Consider the following 21,289-nt stretch of genomic DNA (forward strand, 5'->3'; position numbering starts at 1 on the left):
CAGATGTAAATGAAATGTTACGGAAAGACTAAAATAGTTCTTATTCATTCCAAAGTGGTGGCTGGATTTTGAAATTATTCCCGGGATGCGCAGCACTTCATCAACAATTCTCTGCACTTATTGATATTCATGTCTGTTGCAGAGATTTACTTACGACATTTGAAAAAATATGTCATATCAAACAAACTATGAAACCAGCCTCATGAGAGACTTGTAAATCAGTTTTACAAATTACAATACCCAAATTAATTGAACGGTATATCTTTCTAACGTGTGTTATCGAGCTTTTTTGTGGTATATAATCAAAGTGATCAGTTAGAATTTTTTATCGATGAACGGAAGCTAAAAATAATGTGAATAACCTCTGACAAACAACAAAGAGATGTATATCCATCATTCTCTTTGAACTCTCCTAATAACCCTGACCCCTCTACAATCGTTAAGTTTCAATCTGTATTTATTTAAACTTCAATAATTTTAGTCAACTCTTCACCAGTTGACCCATTGACATTTTATCGTAATCTGATAATGAATCATCAAATCGTATTATCAGTAAAAGGTGTTCTACGAGAGTAATGTCGAGAGTATCTACAATCAGTTACGATGAAATAATATATTGATTTGTTTGCTCCTCGTATGATTTCTGATTTTACTTTTTCACCCATTTGCTCTATTAATTCATTATGAATGTTTTTTCCGCAGTAGTTGTCTGAAAGGCACCTTTCATAGCTAATCATAAGTGCTCCTGCATAATTGTATCAAATTTGGCTAGTAGTTGAACTAAGCCCAAAAACTTTCTGTTATTTAGAGTATTCGTCTGAAGTACGAGTATATACGAGTTATATACGAGTATATAACGAAGTAATTAACTAATGACGCCGATTGTTTCATTATTTGAAAGTTGCGAAATGAAAATCGAAAAAATGGCGCCCTGTATTATTTTTCGGATAATTATCAATGATAGTTCGCACTGGGCCATTAGCTATTTATAGGATCAATAATTTTGCTACATCAATGGAGTCATCCTGAGCAGCATCTATAATTGTCTCCTCACTTCTGAAAACTTTTCCACAATCTCTTCAACAGTTATTTGATCTAACTTGCCAGACACAGGCCACTACTGATACACATTCGTTTCTATTCCAGACGTAGATGCCATATTCAGGTCTTGTTTTATTTGTGATATATTTATTTATATTCATAAGATTTTTTGTTTTTTGAAATTCCTTTTTTTTCTGCTTTCCGTTTTCTATGTTAAAGACATGTTCTTTTGTGAAATTGACAATTACGTTGGAGTTCCCCTGGGTAGTGTTCTGGGACCCCTTCTATTCATACTATATTTAAACGACATGCCATTGTTTGTCGACTGTGAATTTATGAACTTTTTTGCTGATGATACTCTATTGGCTTGTAGCGATATGAACCTTACGATGGCTATACAAAAAATGAATAATACTCTAGCAAGTGTCAACAAGTATTTAAAAATTAATAAACTCAGTCTGAATGTGATGAAAACTAAAGCGATGATAATCACCACCAAGTTTAAATACAGCCAAATAGACTCTAAAACTATTAATCTCAACATTGATGAAGACAAAATTGAAATAGTGAATTCAACTAAATATCTAGGATTCCAGATAGATAACACTCTATCGTTTGATGAACATTTTGAGTATATTCATAAAAAAAATTCAAAGAAATTATTCTTTTTTTCTAGAATTGTCAATAATCTTTCAACAGAGTCAAGTATCACAGTTTACAAGTCAATTGTTCAGCCACACTTCGACTATTGTTCCTCTATCCTATATCTATTCAATCAGAATAAATTGTCTCAACTCCAAAAACTTCAGAATCGTGGTATGAGAATCATTTTGAAGTGCCGTAGAAATACTCCTATCACTATTATGCTCAATGTTTTAAATTGGCAATCCATTTCCCAAAGACTGCTATACTTCACAATGATCTTCGTATACAAAATATTGAACAATTTAGGACCATCTTATTTTAATCAGTATATTGTCTTTCATCACGATATTCACCACCACTTCACTCGAAATAATAATAACTCGTATATTAACAGAACAAAAATACTATGAACTCATTGTTTTTCAAGGGTTTTGATCGGTTCAATAAATTACCTAATGCAATTAAAAATAGCCCATCTCTGAACATGTTCAAAAATGAACTGAAGAAATTTGTTTTAAATGTACAAATATGATATGTATTATGTCTTTGTTACCTGTAGCTGTAATTTGTATAATTCCATTCATCTAATATTCGTTATATATTTCAAATAATTATGTAATTTATCTTTCTACATGTTGCATTGAAATTTTTCGAATGTATAATGTTGCTGTTTTTGTAGTAATGTCTTTAAAAATATTTTATTAAACTTATGTTTGTCATACTTATGTTTGTCCTTTTTTTTAATTTCTACCACTCTAGTTGATTTGTATATTATTAGGATGTCCTATTTTAAATAAAGATCTATCTATCTATACCTATAGATGTTCAGACATTTTGTACTAATCATTTAATCAATAAAAAATTTTAGTGACATTGATATAGCAGCAGAATATTATATTTTAAAGCTCGTGTTTGTACGAAAAAATCACGATCGTCCACTCTATCCCTCGAGGGTCCATATTATTTCCGTATCAATATTTCATCAAGATAGTATAATCAATTCCAGAAATTACCCCGCCCCAACGATGAAAACAAACAAACAAGCGTGGACCGTATGATTACTGCATCTTTTTGTTCGAAATAATTGAAATGACTCTTATTTTAAAATTGTGCACGGATGTAACAGACGAGAATAAAATGAGTGTATTCTGCATCGTCAAAAATAACGCCAACCATTTTTAACTAATATGTTGAAATTTTTGATTTTTGAGCACGCTATACATTTTTCTCAAATTCATTAGTGACCCCAAATTATGATTTATCGATCAGAGTTTTCCTAGATTTTCAATTGTTTCTCTCCTTGGAACTTGGAACATGTTTGCAAATTTTTTGTCTACTATTCCAATTCAATTTTCGACTCAAGCCATCTTCAAAAAAAATTACTGCCAATGAATTGAACGCTTTGAAATAATTCCGAATAAATTATATAACTTATTTCACCCTTTTTCAAATACTGAAGAACGCCGCTTATGTTAGGTCGCTGACGTTAGGTAAGAACTATCGACCACAACACATGTGGAGTTTACAGAGAGGAAGATGACATCCCAGGCGTCCCTTCCATGCAATAAACTCATTCGTTTACCTTTCCCCATTCTTCGTAATCTGTCATTTACTAATCTGTCTCATCCAGTGGATTCGAATACTTTTGCTTCCTCTTTGTTTACATTCCCAAGAAATGAAATATCTACAATAAATTAATAAATAAACATTTGCTGACCTAAACGGTGTTATCGCTGAACCATAATATCTTGTTGAAATATTATTTCCATTGGATGAGTAGACTCGAATGGTGTTGGAACGAAAATGGGACCTATCACTAAACTATTTATAACAATTATTCTCTTTTTCGCTGCGGCTTCAGGTGATTATAAGTATTTTCCAATTTGCATTCTTTTACTAGGCAACTATTTACCATTTTAGCTTCGAAGGTTCCAAAAGATCCTCCAATTTGGAGCCAAACTTACGCAGTGAAAGGGGTCCTTCACATTCCCTATGCTGAAATAGACGAACCATTTTACGGTTGGTAAGTACTATAGATAAACGGAGTAATTGCAAATGCACAAATTTTCAACTGAAATTATTAGTATGAATCGAGAAATTAACTCAGAACCACCCAAACCTAGTTCTTGTATCTATATAAATCTCAGGCCGGCTTCGCCTAATATGTATGTCCAGGTCCGTCTTAAGTTTTTATACTATCCATATGCACATGCAGCATAATAAGGTTATTTTTCATACTGCAATCAAAATTAAAATTTGTCTAGCTGCAGATTCCGAAATTAAACTAATGGAACTATAAATTGCACCCAATTATATGAAAATTCTTGAGATTACAGCGCCAAAAAGACAATGTGACCTTATCTAATAATTGGTCAAAATATTGTTACATTTTTAAAAGTTTTTAATATCTCGCTTTAGGATTTGTTCCTAACAGACATGAATATACAGTGTTGCCACTCAAGATGAAACTTCAAAGATTTTGAAATTCTAAACAAATGGACATATTGCAATACTCATTGCAATATTGCAGTACATATTACAATATAAGAAATTACACGAATATTTCCATTAAATGGAAATAGCACACATTGCTTTAAATTATACACATTTGGTGTAATTTCACGCAAAACGGAGGCACTGGAAAATACTCTAGATCATTAAGTAAATAGAAGATATGCCTACTTCCAAATAAATAAACCATTGAAAAAAAGTAATGCTTCTTTTGAAGGTATGATGGTCCTTCAAAACAGTCCCGAATTGATTACTACGGAGATATGGTAAAAACCTACCAGTTGGGATCCGAAGGTTATGGTACAAGTTTGAAAATAGCACCCATTACCACCGAGAATGAAATAAATGTTAGAACTTGTCTGGAGGTCAACGGAACTGAGGAAAATAAAATTGAACCCCAGTCGATTTTACCCTCCTTAGAAGGGTTTGAGTGTGTAGGTGAGTTGTCAAAAATAAAAGGTTATGAGATTGATAATATTTCCTTCTACATTTAACGAGTGTCAACCATAAATTTACAGGGGAGGAAACAATTGATGGAGTTGAAACTGAAAAATGGACCCTTACCCAAACAATAGGACAAAAAGTGAATAAGTACACAATGTGGATTGTGTATAAACCTAATCCAGATAATTATACCTCTAAAATTGCTGTTCCACTAAGGTAAGTGATAGTGCTAAGGGTTTACTTGGCCTTACTTTTGGCCTTACTCCATTCGGTATTAACTGAGAGTGAAAGAATTTCAAGAAGGCAAATATGCCAGTATATCAAAGAAAGCAACTTGTAGTCTCAAGCAAGTGGCAGTGCAATTCATCCACAAAGTCACTGAGATATTTATACCCGTTATGACCCTTGAGGACGCCACTGAGGTGACATTAAAACAGTGACTTGCGACAAAAAACTTCAAAAGAGGCGGCCGACTCTGTTTACCATATTGCCTTAAAAAAAGTATTAATAGGCGTCGGACTGATGATATCAATATAAATTTTCCAATGATGTTTAAAAAAAATATGTTTTTCCATTAACCAGCTGTCGCGCCCCAACGAACGACAACCCTCAGAAGTCGAAACTAAGACAAGACTTGAGAAGCTAGTCTGATTTTCAGACTTTTCCCGGAGCCTTTGACTACTTCGTAAGAAAAGTTTTTTGGACATATAACAATAGATTAGTTCTGTTGGCAGCGAAGGACCATTTGTTAATTATTAATCTTACCTAAAATGTATAATATTTCTTTATATCATGCTCGAAGGACCTAAAATATATAATATTTCTTTACATCAGGCCGAATGACCGATTTTTGATAGTTTTTTAAATTCAGATTTTAGAAAGTCAAAAACAAAACTTGATTATTTTATCTTAGCAACTAATACAAATCAACGTCTATATAAACTAGTCCAGGAATCCAAACAGTAACAATCAATGCCAAATGCCTAGTTAATTTTTTGGGCTGTTTTTATGTTGTGAATTTAAATTTCACTCATTTTTTATTTTGTGAACGAATTTATTATCTTATGTAATTGTAGATGATTGTGAACCCAGTTATGGAGATATCTCTCTTGAAAGTTTGGACAAGTAACATCCTTATCGATAAATATTTATTCTTGTTCATTTGATACTGATTTATCTTTGATCAATACATATTGACTCTTATCATTCAGTGGTCTTGAAAGGAATGAAAATAGCTGTTATCATTCTCAAAGAGTAACTGCAAATGTTCTTTCTTAAATCATTGGGACATACAAATAATTATCTTGTCGGTTGATTTCAGGTATGAAATGAGGGGATTCAATTCCTTGCTTGGCAGTCATTATGACCATTACTATTTGGAATATGATCTCTATGATATCAGTGACATTGCTCCATCAACATTCCGCATTGACTCTAGTAAGCCAAATTTTTGTTACGCACAAAAAGTGTATTTCCATCATCAGTTTTCAAGAAAAAAAAATTGAATTGAGAACTACTACTATTATTATTATCCGGTTCACTACTGGGTCAAGTATAGGTTCATTATTCAAATGACAAAATATAGTATGTTTCTTTTTGTGAAATTATTGAAAAAGATCTCAAATTTGAAAAATATTTATTTCAGTCTTATATACTCACAACCCCATTATCTTATTTCTATTTGGGAAGAAGCCAATAAATCCACAATAAAACCTTTCAAATCCTTCGGAAATGAAACTATTGAATGCACATACTTATAAATTATTGCACTCAGAACCTACAGTGAATTTGTATAAACCAAAAAATTCATTAGATTTGACACTATACAAACAAAAAATTTGTTGTTTCATTCAATATAAAAAATCTGAAATATAAATTTCATAGAAATCAATCACATTTGTAGTCATAATACCAGAAAAACTGAATTATCATCAGTTAGTAATTTCAAATCTAATTTTGGACGGAAATTGATTCATAATGATGGAATTATAATATACACACATCGGCAAAGTCTAGGGATATTTTTAAAAATGGCAATAATTTTTTTTAGATCGCTTTAGGAATAAAAAAGTTGACGGGAGATTATTAAACGAATGTAACTTACAACAAAATTTATTAAATGGTCAAAAATACTGAGTGCGCATATAAGCAAAACTAAAAAAAAAATGGCTCTTCTTTGGTACCCCGAAAAAAAATCATAATACAAAAAAAATTGGAATAAGTATAAAGTATGGCCTCCACGCTGGTTTATTACGGCCCTACATCTATCGTGCATCGACAAAATGAGATTGTCAATGTCTTGTTGAGGTACATTTGCCCATTCAGCGATTAAAATCTCTCTCTCAATTGAAACGTTGTGTGAATGTTCCCCATATGCGGAGTAATTCTTCGTTGAAGCATGTCCCACACATGCTCGATGGGATTCAGGTCCGGTGATTGTGCTGGCCATGGCAATCTATCTACTCCTTCGTTGGTGAGCCAGTCAGTCACTAGACGTGCGACATGTGGACGAGCATTATCGTGCATTAGGTGGAAGTTTTCACCAACAGCACCAGCAAACTGACGGACGATAGGTAGAAGAATGGTGTCGAGGTACTGTCGAGCTGTGATGGAGCGATTTGGAAAAACGAGATCGGTTCTGCCGCCGATCATGATTCCGCCCCATAGCATTACTGTACCACCTCTGTATGTGTGGACTTCCTGGACGTGTCTCAAACGTTCATTATTTCCAGGTCGTCTTCACAGTCTTACTCGACGACAATCTGGATGAAATCCAAATTTGGATTCGTCTGTAAACAAAACTGTGGCCCAATCATTTGCATCCCAGTTTTGATGTTCTTGACACCGCTCTAATCTTCTACCGCGATTGCCTCTCGACAAAGGTGGACATCTAAGTGGCCTTCTGTTGTGGAGATCTGCTTCATGCAGTCGATTTCTGACAGTATCACGACCAATGGTTACCTGGTGCGTCTGCTGCAACACGTTAACCAACTCAGGTGCTGTGATTGTCGGTTGTCTTCTTGCGGTTAAGACCAAAAATCGGTCTTGAACTGCAGTTGTAGCGCGTCCTCGCCCTGGATGTTGTTCGGCTGGACTGCCAGTTTCACGGAAACGCCGCCACAATCGACTGATAACACTTTGGGAGACCCCCAAACGAAGAGCTACATCATTTTGTCGCATGCCACCTTGAAGAAGCCCTACAGCTCTATTCATCTCAGCCAATAGTAAGTGATGGCGTTCCATGTTAAAGCACAATATTTCCAGTTTAATTGCTGAGCAAGAACTGCATAGGATGTACAAACTCGACACTTTCAGATTATTCATTTTAGCCGAAAACCTACAGTTTGTAAAAAACTTGATAAAAGATTAGTTACCCTTTTTGCAGGCTTTGTTCAACCCATAGAAATCTACAGGGTGGTCGAGTGTACCAATTTAATCGAAATTAAACGACGTCATGCATTTATTTTTATGATATTTAGTATGTTATAAAAATATCCCTAGACTTTTCCGATGTGTGTATAATACAATTCCTAAAGAAATAGAAATCTAAAACTTCTCTCAAATTAAATAATCAATGGAAAAATTATTTAATGAAATAAATTAAAAATAGAGGATTATATAATTTTATATTGAATCTAGATGATTTCACTTTTAACTGTTTACTCATATTAATTATTTTAATTGTGTTTTCTTAACCAATTATTATAATCATTTTTTAATTTTTAGTTTACTTTGTATTGCCTATTCATTAACTTAATGTTCACTGCTCATATTGATAACTTATGCTTTCTTGTTTTGTGTTTCATTATTTTGTTAAATTTGTATCTTCAGTTAATTTAGTTAATCCCTATTCTATTATCTAGAGATCTTCCTTACATACATCATTTCTATACGTTCTGAGCTCTTTGGTAAACATTTTTCAATGTTTTTTAAATACCATAAAATCTATTTTTTAGATTTTACATGCAGTTCATTCCCGGGACCAGGTGATAAACATATATACACCTTCAACCCAATGGCAGAGTTTATAAGACCAGAAAAAACGGGTCATTTGGACTTTGAGTTTGACAAATTCACGAGGAAACACAGGAAACAATATATCAATGAAAAAGAGCATACACTGAGGAAAGAAATTTTCAGGCAAAATATTAGATTCATTCATTCAGTTAATAGACAGAATAGAGGTAAGAATTTATAATTTTTTCCATAAATTACTTTATTTTTAAGACACCATTAATTAGTTATTACATTTTTAAATCTTTTTTGCATTCATTCCACTCCAAAAAACATGTATTCAAGAAGAACAATGTATATGAGATGTGTAAATTGAAAAGGATATATTTTTAGTAGAGATCAGTTTTTGGGAAAGAACAGTTTTGGCTTTCTACTTCTTCATCTTCATGTAAAAAAATGTGGGAATCTTCCAAAGGAAGGAATAGAGCAATTATTTTCAAAATAAATTTTTCACAAAGATGTGTATATCATATGTAACTTATATAGATACTTTTTATAGGGATTATTTCCTTCAAACTGATAAAATGCGATGAGACAGACAGCCATGAAATCAACATCTAGGAGTCATTGTTCTTGAATTATACGTGACTCTCAGAGTTGTGCATCTTTCTCACAATTCAAAAATAAATTCCATATCTCAAATGGGAGTCAATTAGAGCAAAATATGCAGCTTTTGCTGCTGAGAAATTGAGTTCTCTTGCTATAACCCTAGTTGCAAAGCAACCAGACGCTAATTTCTTGCATAAGGATGAAATATAAGCAGTGAATGAAAGGTCCTTAACCACATGTAGTCCAAGAAACTTGGTTACTGGTTCCATTGCAATTGGTGAAGTGCCTACAAAAACTTCACTAAGCCTGCATTCGAAGTTTGAGATGTATGTGTTGGAGAAATTCAGAGATAATTGATTCACATTATACCATTTCCTAATTTCTTCCAAATCAGCTGTAACGAAGACATTCAGTTCAGTAATGTCTTTGCTAGGCCTTACTATTGTAGTGTCATCAGCAAATAGAGTAAATTTTCCTTTGATTTCAATTGAGACGAAGTCATTGATATACAAGAGAAATAAAAGTGGTCCCAGCACCGAACCTTGGGGTACTCCACATGACATGACTCGATACTTAGACATCTCACCCTGTAGTGAAACTCGTTGGGTACGCTCTGATAAATGAAAATGTAGCCATCTCAATGATACATCTCTAAAGCCAAGAATTTACAATTTAGTATACTGTGAAATCGTGATTTTAGCTTCTTGAAATCCAAATTGGCTGGAGTCAAGTAAATTATACTTGATCAAAAACGAAATGGTTCGTTTGAAAGGGTTATATTTTATACGTTATACGTTCAATGTCATAAGAAATACATCTTGTCAACACACATTAGTCTGCTAAAAAAAATAACTATAAATATTAATAAATTGTTGAGTAAATATATACATGTACTAATATACACAAATGAGCACATACATAAACAGTATGTTTGTTAAAGTGTAATCTTGTAAATGGGTAGAACTATGATTACTTTTTTTGTATAAATGAATAAATAAAAAACATTACATATTATTATATATCGAGGTTATCCTCAAAAAATTCATTTAATGTATAGTAAGCCTTTTTGACCAGAATTTCTTTCAAGTTTCTCCTAAAAGATAGTAGCATGACACATTTTGTTGAATTTTTAGGTAACTTGTACATTTTCACTCCATTATATATAACTAAGTTCTTGATTTGACTACTTGTTGGGATAGGAACTTTTAATTGGCAAGCTGGTCTAGTATTGTGGTGAGGCGCATGAGTAAAGGTACCTTCGTTCTTGTGTACAAGGCATTCAAGAATAAACAATGAAGTCACAGTTAAAATTCCATGCATTAAAAACAGTGGCTTACAAGGATCATTCCACTTTGCTTCACAGAGATATCGTACCGCACGTTTTTGTAATATTTATTTAATCTAGATACTGTGGTTACTTCTCCATCATTATTAGGCTTGTTTCATGCTTTTGAAAATGATACTGGTTTGCTTATAAACGGATCGAGCCTAATCGGTCCCAATACCTCTTTATATTTGCATAAAAAAAAACGAGAGGCAAGAGTTTAAATTGGCCGCGTGTCTGTTGACTAATAAAATTGATCATGTCTACAGCGGTGTTGCCAAGTGTCAATTATTTTAACAAAAATACGAAGTTAAGGCGAGTTCATATTAGAACGATTGCGATAATATTTTTGCGGTTCCGCAAATTTGCCTCAATTGTCAAAATACCCTGTTCATGTTGAAGCGGGCAATATCTAGGGATTTCATTATTGAATTTTAAATTTTAATACATGAACCTGAATGATGACATACGACTCATACGAATTACGACTTTTAAGACCAGACCCAGAATATAGGACTAACAATTTTCTCAAGTTTTGTTTAATAGGAGCGTGTCCTCAAACCACTTATCTTAACGTTACTGCCTGCAGGGGCGAGGAGTTCTTTTGCAAAATGAGTTTTCTTTAATGAGGGGCCAACCAAATTCAATAATTTATTGAATAATGAGAGAGTGAGCCTGAAATAGTTGAAATATTTCTCTGGATCACTAATTCTCATTTATTTCAGCCACAAGATTGTGATATTCTCCATATTTTCTTCTATTTTTGAAAAAATTTCCCACTATAAAGACGGGGGTTTCTCAATGAATTTTTTTACGGTAAAGTTGATATAATTTGAACAACCTGACACATTCGTCCATTTCGGATTCAATTTCGATGTATGGGCCTGAAAAACGAGAATTAAAGCAATATAACTACTTTGTATGTTGACGTATAACATTTTGTGGAAATCGCAAAAAAGTTCAATTTTTTCAACTTTTTTACGATAAACACGACGCCATTTTAAATCGCACTTTTTATGCGATGTTCGTTCCAACATGAACTAGCCTTTACGAAACATTAGAAAGAGTACGTTGCCTCATACATTCAAGAGAGATAGCTGACTGGGTGGCAATATGGCTAATATATAACGTTGATTTCTTATTTTTGGTGGGTGGCATGAATGTATAATTAATTTATTATATTAGGGTTCATGAGCCTTCGAGAACCATTTAAAAATATAACTCGTTAAATTCTATTTAGAACCATGGTTTTCGAGTACATTTTATTTCATATGGAGAATTTTTTCATGAATTCAAGCGTTAACGGGTTCATATACACTTCCATTATTAAAATTTCTGTGATATCAACAGAAAAATGTCTACTGCCGGATATATTTCAATCCCATGTATAATTAATTCTCCTTTCCAGTGCATTTCTTACACTTTCTTCTTAGATTTAGTTGTCGAAAGTGAGTGTGATTTTACTTTGAATCACGAATGAATCAGAAATTGTTTATACGCTCCGTGAATTTTACAATTTGGGAATGTTCATTATTTGTATTGTTCCTATTGGTCAATCCAACAAGAAGCGGGACTAGGCCCGTGACGTCACGGGCCTAGAAAATCCGCTTTTTAATAATTAATTATGGGAAAACAACGCTATTTAGGATCTGAAACAAAGTACACTATTTTTCAATTTGAAATTACTACCAAATGAACTGTAAAGCAAAAATCATGAAACAATTCCATTATTACAATGCTTGTTTGCTCAATAATTTTGTCTTTGGCAAAGGATACAGTTTAACTGTCAACCATCTTGCTGACAAGACTGAAACTGAACTCAAGTCTCTTCGGGGAAAAAAATATAGTGGGGAATACAATGGCGGAAAACCTTTTCCCTATAAGACGATAAATACAAAATCCCTCCCAAGCCAATTCGACTGGAGAATATTTGGAGCTGTTACTCCAGTCAAAGGTGAGAAATAACCCTTCTGGCATTTTCGTTTGTTTTAATCTATGTTATATTTCAGATCAATCAGTTTGTGGTTCCTGCTGGTCTTTCGGTACCGTCGGAGCGATAGAGGGAGCTTATTTCCTGAAGAATGGGGGTAATCTAGTGCGTTTGTCACAACAAGCATTGATTGATTGTTCATGGGGGTAAGAGAAAACATTTTTATAAATAGAATAAATAATGACATATTTAATTTACGTTTTAGTTTTGGAAATAATGGATGCGATGGTGGTGAAGATTTCAGGGCTTACAAATGGATGCTGAAACATGGAGGAATTCCAACTGAAGAAGACTATGGACCATACTTGGGGCAGGTATGTTTTTGTCTGAAACATCATGGACTTTCACAGCTAGAAATCCTGACGAAAGAAATTTTCTGAGTGCAATTGCACAAGTTCGTGAATATTTTTCAAATGAAAACTTTCAATTCACTGATTAGATCTCTGTGACCTACTTTGTATACACATCCTGTGCCAGAAAGGAAAATATTCATAATACACTGATTTGCGTATCCTGCGAGTTTTTTCTACTGAATCTAGATCGAAGTCTATAGAAAATTACCTGCAGATAAGATAAAACCAAACATAATTGTGGAAATATTTCTAATTTGGCTATTGATGAAGTTGTAGATGATGCAGTGGCAGTCATTTGTTCTATCAATTTTCTTGCTCATTATGATTATTCTTACCTTTCTTGAATAAAAATCAAAACATCTTCTAATCCGCACTTCTGATAAGTCTACCTATGATTTCCGATTATTTCATCTGAAACCATTTTGGTTCACTCTTGCTTCTCCCATCATTACAACAAGTAAAGGAGTAAGTAGTCCTGTTTGTCCCAAACAAACTAGTCTTTGCATCCTGCTTAGTCTATTAGAACCATCCATTTGTTTCATTTTCAGCAACCAGACCGCGGATGCATATGTTATCATTGGTTTAATATCTGTGATGTAGAGCTTATACATCATGTCTGGTTTCAACCTCCCATGTCTTTGCATATGTCTGTCTGCCCAGCGTCAGTACTAACTCCACATTTCTTTTTCTAAATATAGGTTTTGGGTCAGCCTATATCATTATATTTTACATATACCTGAGTCGTTTACATTACCCAGCATTTTATATATTTTAGTGTCTAAATAAGTATTATAAGTTTCCACAACAGTGGATGTACATTAAGGATATATTTCGTTTTGGAACTGCAGTCGAGAGGTGTTAAAATTCATTAGCACACAACATTCTATGACTTTTTGATCATTCATGCATTTTATTGTGTGAGTTTTTAAATTTCCGTACTACTAACTCTGACATGTGAATTTATTATCCATTCATCTTATTTATCTACATTTCTCAACAAGATTTTATTGATATTATAATTCTGTATTAGTAATCAATAAATGTTGTGTATGTTTGTTTATGTTATACAGGGTGTTTCAAATTCGATCCTCACCATTGGGATCTCGGAAACTATGAGAGATACGAAGATGGTTAAATTGGGGCAAAGTTGCGCATTCACCTGACTAACAATATGCCGTTGAGAAAGTTCTGAAATTCCGAGTATACCCGGAGATATCCAGGAAAAACAGAAATTTCGGAAAATGGTTTTTATTTTTTTCTAGCTTTATTTTTCGAAGGATTCGATAATAAATTGCACTTCCAAATTGCCACTCTTTCCCTGCTACATAATGATATTTTCAGATTTGCTATCCGACGTTTTATCTCCCGGCCACCATCATCAACTTTATTTTTTCTTATGAGCGCTACATTGGATTCTTTTTGTTTTAATAGAACCAGATTTTACTTTTTCAAAGATGTATCATAAGTTATCATTCTTTTTCGAAAAACTGAGAGATATTGAAAAAAAAATCTCATCATAATAGGTTTTAACTTTTATGTTTCTAAATTTGACTTTCAATTTGTTACACTCAATGACATTTTGTTATTGTACAAGTCATTGAATTTTTGGTGAATGGCTTTCACGAATGAAAAAAAAGATATGATAATGTATTACAAATATGATAGAAACAGTGTTAGGACATCGGAAATGTATTTAAACTTGTATCCCAAAAGACGACAACCAAATCGAACTATGTTCAAGTTATTGGGTCAAAATCTCAACGAGTTTGATTCGTTTGAAAAGCCAGTAAAAAAATACGGAGACAGAATCAACAATCGAATTTAATAAATGAGGTGTGTATGAGGTAAATTAGACGTTGTGTCCTTTTCAATGAAAATAGAAGTTTGAACAAATAACAATAATTAACTGAAATGTAAAGAAAACTGTGCCCTTCTTCGAAAATTATTCCCTACACGATTAATTTCACTCCCCCGCAATCTTCCAAACTCTCTAACAATGCTGTGTTGAAGGTTCTCAATATTTTGATATTCTCTCTGACCATAAACTCTATTTTTCAGTGTACCCCATAAGAATGTTTCCATAACACTTGAATCTGGAGACCTTGAAGACCGGCTCATTATTCCCTATTCATTTATCACCAAACCTTTCAGTCAGGTAATTAGATACTCGTCTGGTAGTGTGCGGTAGGGCACCATCATGTTGAAACCAGATTTTGTTATAGTTAGCCAAAGGTAGATCATCCAAATAGTCTTCGAAAATCGACATTGAAAACTTGTGATAGGTTTTTCCATTCAGAATTTCGTCAAATAAATGAGGAACCAAAATTCTATCTTTGTAAATTCCTGCCCACACATTAATTACAAAATCTCACTTGAGATCGAATTTCTCGGAACTGCCTGGGGTTGTTTATGCTTCAAGTGTGTTCATTATTTCGGTTAAATATCCCACAATTAGTAAAAGTGCTTTTATCTGTCCAAATTATATTTTCCAGGAAAACAGGAAAATCTGGTTGCTTTCATCTGTCCAAATTCCATTTTCCAGGAAAACAGGAAAATCAGGTCTTTTTATTAGCCAATTATAAAATTCTAATTGCCTTTCGGGATCACCTGGTGCAATTTTTGAGATATGTGTATTTTGTAACATTTTAAATCGCTTTTTTTGAGATGTCTCCAAGCTCTTGTATGACAAATAGTCATTTCTAAGAAAATTTGACGTGTAGATTTACCCGGGTTCATCTTCATCTCACATACCTCATTTATCAAATTTTATTTAGTTTCCTGGTCCATTTTATCTCGGTATTTTTTCCTCGGCTTTCCAAATGAACCAAACTCGATGAGATTTTGATTAAATAACTTGAACATAGTTCGATGTGGTTGTCGTCTTTCAGGATACAAGTTCAAATACATTTCCGATGTCCTAACACTGTTTCTATCATATTTGTAATAAATTTGTATCGTATCTCTTTTTTCTTCATTCATAAAAGCCATTTTTTGCCAAAAATTTAACAATAACAAAATGTAACAAAATGAGTGTAACAAATTGTAAGTCAAATTTAGAAACATCAAAGTTAAAGCCTATTATGAGAAGAAATAATGTTTTTCAATATCTCCAATTATTTGAAAAAAATGATAAAAATGACACATCATTGAAAATTTAAAATCTGGTTCTATTCAAAACAGAAAGAATCCAATGTAGCGCCCATAAGAAAAAATAAAGTGGATGGTGGTGGCTGGAAGACGAAACGTCGGATAGCAAATCTGAAAACACCAATATATAGCAGGGAAAAAGTGGTAATGTGGAAGTGAAATTTATTTTTGATTCCTTCGAAAAAAAAGTCAGAGAAAAACAAAAACCATTGATATTGTATGTAACTAACTAATCTGATGTGTTTCATACTGTACTGTAATTCTTTATTTTTAATTTTGAACAAATAATTCCTGCAAAATAAGTCAGTAAGAGTAGATATTTTCAAAAATCTAAACCAATACTGGAAAACAACTTTGACAAACTGGACTGTTTCATTTCTTGATAATGCAAAAAAATATATTATATTTCAGGATGGATACTGCCATGCCGATAAGGTTTCTAAAGTAGCCAAAATCACCGGTTGGGTGAATGTAACGACTAATAACGAAAATGCCTTGAGACTGGCCCTAGTTAATCACGGCCCGATAAGTGTTGCCATAGATGCTAGTCATAGAACCTTCAGTTTTTACTCCAATGGAGTGTACTATGATAAGGAATGGTGAGTTGTTTGGTTGTCTTCGATAAAGTTGATTGGAATTAACATTTATATTTCACTTGAAATTATTAGTGGTTCATAGTCTCTAGACTTCTATGTTCATTTATTTATTCACAGTTGGGAACTATTTAAAATATGAGGTTTGAGATTGATACAAAAGAGTGGTTTTGAATTGAATTTTTTGAGTGAAAATTGGGCTTCAGGAATATGAATAATGCCATCGCTTTCCGCTGACCTGACTCAAAAGCCTTACAACTAGGCATCTTCCCTCCCCCCCCCCTTTCCTGCAGCCGGCTCGTAACGCCGGCCACATGAAGGGTCGAAACCAGCGGGGTGAAGACCCATTTTCCTTTATTTTCCAACGAAAAAAATTACAATTCATTCTTCAACATGAAATCAACTAACTATATTTCCCTAAAATACACTAGTCAGGTGTACACACTAAATCCAAGTTTTAGTAGTACGCCAGGACTAGGACGTGAACCATTCACCATCTTTCCTTGCACGGTTCCTTTTGACCGCTTGCGACTCATTGTTCCCTTTCATCCCTCACAACACTCTCTGCCCATTCATTCGCGACGTGAATCCATTCCTTTTTTCTTTCCATTCCCAACCCCAAGGTGCATTCCTCCGTTTTCTTGTTCGAGTTGCTCTTTCTAGTCTCGCCACCCAACTTTATCTTCGTCCAAGCATCTCTCAAGCACATGCTCTGACGTTTCAGGCTCCCCCAGCCACAAGGGCACTGAACCTCCAGTCCCAGGTTAAACCTGGCTTGGTAACCCGGGAAGTTTCCATGCCCCGTGAACAGTTGGACAGCCTTCCTTGTCAGATTAAGAGATTCAAACCCGACTGTTTTATAATATATGTAAACAGCCGCCCAGTTATTCTGTCTTCCTATTCCCTCTGTCATTATTCAGTGATGCAGCCTTTTATCCTTTTTCTCTCCTCATTCTTATTGTCCATTCTCCTCACATTCCAAGTAACACCTTCGAGGTGGAGGCTTCGAGTTGCTTCTTCATGGGCCTTATTGCCAAGGTTGCCGCTCTGATGTTCCCTACGCCATATAATTTGGGACCGTGCCCCCCTTGCTTCATAATTCTCTGAATCATAGCTACCCTTTTATGTTCTACTCTTATCCATATATTCCATATACCTATCACTTTTTCTATCACAATCAGTTCTGCCTCGTTCACGCTGCCCTGTCCGGTGATTCGTTCAATTCCTCGTACCCAACTTATGCCTGCCCATTCTTCCGTTTTCCATGTTCGCTCCGGCATCCACGTACACCTCGGACATACCCTCGTCCTCCACTTCCTCCAGCAGCATCCCTTGCATCCAGGGGAGTACCTTATCAATTCCTTTCACCCTGTCCTCAACCTTTCTTTCCCCATTTGCTCTCCGTTCATGGTATCTGGCTCTAAAGCGATACCACGCTAAGCGCAGCTGACGGTGCCGTCCTTTATGCCCCCACATGAGGTGATCAGAAAAGGCCTCTGGGCCGCGCTGAGCTATCCCCTGACTCTGCTGTCATGCGCTCTGCTCCCCACACTTGCACTCCATACATGACTGCAGACTTGGCTACCCTTTCGTATATCACTCTGAAACATTCTCTCCTTAGTCCAATGTTCCGCCCGGTCTATCGTTTCATTTTCCCTGCTAGCATACTCAGCTTTTTATTAACCTCCTTGTGGTGGCCAGGAACAGTCAGAAATCAAAAGGGATTCTGAGATCAGTGGGTGGGGTGCAGTTGAGTATGAGTACGAGAGTTCAAGAAAGGTATCAACATATGATTAACCACATACAAGACATACCTTGTTTAGTCAAATCATCAATCAAAATCAAAGATGTGCTGCTGATACCAATTGTAAAAGATTATCTGGTTCATAACACCTTCATTTTCATAATAGTTGAATATTCGATTTTCCTCGAATTTCATGAAATATTTCATATCACAACAATGTTCTTACTGTCTATTCATTAATTGAATCTAGTGAAAAACACCAGAACAAAAATAATGCCTTTTGACAGCGTTTCGCTAACCAAGTTAGCATCATCAGGAGATGAATGAAACTAAACCTTTATATAAATCTGGGTGAACCAGCACCTTCTATAAAGAGGGCCAATCAAATGAAGGTAATCAGATGAGCGCCAATAATAAATGATTGTTATTATTATTGTGTTATTGTTTGTATTTTACTTCCCATTTGTATGTCAATGACTATCAGTTATGAAATCTAACATTTACCTGGATTTCTTCTTGTAATTATTACGTAAAAAAGTAAACAATGCGCTGCTTGGAATACATCTGATAACACTTTAATCAATCTTCTTTCGAAGGTATTTAAAAACCTGTTGTCATGTACCAGTCTCAATTTCAAGCATTCCTTACTTATTTTGTGGCCGTTGTCTGAAGCATGTTGAGCGACACTAGAATTTTCTGGTCTATGAATCCGAATATGTGAAACACGTTCCTTGTGGTTACTTTATATAACCCGCTTCGGTTCACCAACATTCTTTTTATCGCAATCCTCACGGCTTCTTTTGTAAATGCCAGTCTTTTTCTGTTCCATCGTCTTGTTTTTTAGGTTGCTCCACACTTGTTGAAAGCTTCTTTCATGTTCAATCTTTCAAAAAGTGGGACTAATCCGTTGGTATATTTTGGTTTATGTGGAGGAACTATAAATTTTGAATCTCCATCTTTCTGAAAAGTCGAGGATTTATGAACCCTCTCTAATTAGTTGAATTTTTAGTGGAAATAAAGAGGAAAACTTGGATCATGCAGTTCTGGCTGTTGGTTATGGAACGATAAACGGAAAAGACTATTGGCTAATAAAAAATAGTTGGTCGAATTATTGGGGAAACGACGGATACGTCCTTATGGCAGCCAAGGATAACAATTGTGGAGTTATGACCACTCCTACTTATGTTACCATGTAATCAGTGATATTTTTTCAATTTTAATTTGTTGGCAATAGATATAGTAATATTGAAAAATATAAGTGTTTATTCTCACATAAGGAATAAATTAATTAAAAAAAAAATTGAGTGTGTTATTTCAATCTTATTAACTTGAATGTGCATTACCTTTATTTATTGATAACCTTTCGTAGCCTGTAAAATGTGGAGTTAGTAACTAGACCACTATTTGAGTCTACTAGTGTCATGTTGAATCCATCATATGGAATTGAAAAGGTGTAACACAGCTTTATTCGACATTTTCTTTCAAAGATGGGCTTTGTAATACATGGCTTACAAATTGGATGGAGTTTACCCACCCCATGGAATTGATAATAGAGTGTTGCTAAATAGATTTGCCCTCTTACCCTTAGAAAACAGAAGAACATATTATGCCTGTATATATAAATTGATTCATGATCTGGTTGACTGCCCAGATTTGTTATCTCAACTAGATTTTCTCTTATTTACATCTAACAAATAACAGCCAAAATCACATACCTGATAAGATCTGCTGAAGAGTGATTTCATATTGATGTTCTCACAGAAGATATCAATTATTTTCCACATTCTTAGAGAAGGCTATCGTAATTCTACTTCACAAAGCCTAAAATTTTCATTGCTCTTATGGGTTTAAAGTTTAAGCAATTCTAATGGTTCGCCTTCTACAGTATACACATTGTTGTAATGAGTAAGTTTTTTTAAGGACAAAACACAAGCACTACAGAGCTCTCAGAGTGGTGACTGTGCAAAAGTAGCAATTCACATTGGATTTGAATCGCTGTAGATTAAATCCATTTGGAGAAACGTTCTGAGAAAGTTTATTCCACATAAACGCAGTTCTCCAGATGAAAGAGTTCTCAAACAGTGATGTTCGAGGTGTACTGAGTTGAACCTCAAAACGATGAGCAGCCACAGTCCGTTGCGTATTTCTGATATGTACCGCTCTTGGTGGAATCAAATGTGCCAAGTTACTTTAACACTTTCCGTGAAAGTATCTATAGAAGAGAGACAAATCTCCAACCTCCATTACTCACTTTTCAGTACGTCTTCAAAAAAATAAATAAAAGGTTATTTTATTCAGTTAGTCTTTATTTTTTTATCTTTTAATCACAACCTTATGCAGTCTTCGACATTTTTACTTATTGATAATCAACATAAAAAACCCTTATTTAACAAAAAATATTAATGTCACCTTAAAAATACTTAAAATAGGTGAGGTGTTGATTTGAGTAGGTGTAGATCCTTCTTTTGAATATTATTTGTGGGTTTTCAAAAATATTAAACATAAAATTACTTATTTGAGTTGTTACCTAATAACACTTGTATGAAAGTTAACGAGCCGAACGTGACCGATCACAGCGCGGGAACTCCCGAATGCTGTTTCGGTCGTAGTTTCGTAAATTTGCCGCCGAAACCGAAACCCGTTTTTTTTGCTGAAACTCGACCGAAACCGAAATTTCGGTCGGACACTAGTTTAATGTATCTCCATATCTCAATAAATATTTATTCTACTGTATCGTGGTATATACTGATCGACAGAGAATTTTGTACTATATACATCAATGCTGTTAATTTTTTTTTAAATTGAAATTTTTGCCTCTCCAGCTATTACTATATGATTTCTTTAAGCGATTTTTGGCCAATTTTTCTCTACTAATTCAAATTGAACCAAAGCGCTGCCGAAACAGCCCGAAAAATTAACCAGACATTTGGCAAT

The 21,289-nt window shown here is 34.3% G+C and overlaps 1 protein-coding gene across 1 annotated transcript; it reads left to right on the forward strand.

The window, feature by feature from the left end:
* Positions 1-3,315: 3,315 nt before the first annotated feature.
* LOC111503872 (digestive cysteine proteinase 1) lies at positions 3,316-19,649 on the forward strand. The gene is made up of 11 exons (XM_074186195.1): positions 3,316-3,547; positions 3,607-3,709; positions 4,415-4,635; positions 4,716-4,857; positions 5,963-6,078; positions 8,598-8,825; positions 12,300-12,482; positions 12,538-12,664; positions 12,724-12,832; positions 16,430-16,617; positions 19,365-19,649. The coding sequence occupies exons 1-11, from the start codon at positions 3,490-3,492 to the stop codon at positions 19,549-19,551; spliced, it is 1,662 nt and encodes a 553-aa protein (XP_074042296.1). The 5' UTR covers positions 3,316-3,489; the 3' UTR covers positions 19,552-19,649.
* Positions 19,650-21,289: the final 1,640 nt, after the last annotated feature.

The sequence above is a fragment of the Leptinotarsa decemlineata genome, unplaced genomic scaffold (assembly GCF_025532065.1).
Source record: "Leptinotarsa decemlineata unplaced genomic scaffold, Ldec_3_MD MMD2_tig00078422_RagTag_RagTag, whole genome shotgun sequence".
Lineage (NCBI taxonomy): Eukaryota > Metazoa > Arthropoda > Insecta > Coleoptera > Chrysomelidae > Leptinotarsa > Leptinotarsa decemlineata.

What these genes read in the sequence shown, in the direction of transcription:
- LOC111503872 (XM_074186195.1), top strand. Translation starts at nt 3,490, where the DNA reads ATGGGACCTATCACTAAACTATTTATAACAATTATTCTCTTTTTCGCT. An exon ending in AAAATTGCTGTTCCACTAAG is followed by an intron (nt 4,858 to 5,962) that starts GTAAGTGATAGT and finishes GGTTGATTTCAG; the next exon opens with GTATGAAATGAGGGGATTCA. An exon ending in TTGATTGATTGTTCATGGGG is followed by an intron (nt 12,665 to 12,723) that starts GTAAGAGAAAAC and finishes TTTACGTTTTAG; the next exon opens with TTTTGGAAATAATGGATGCG.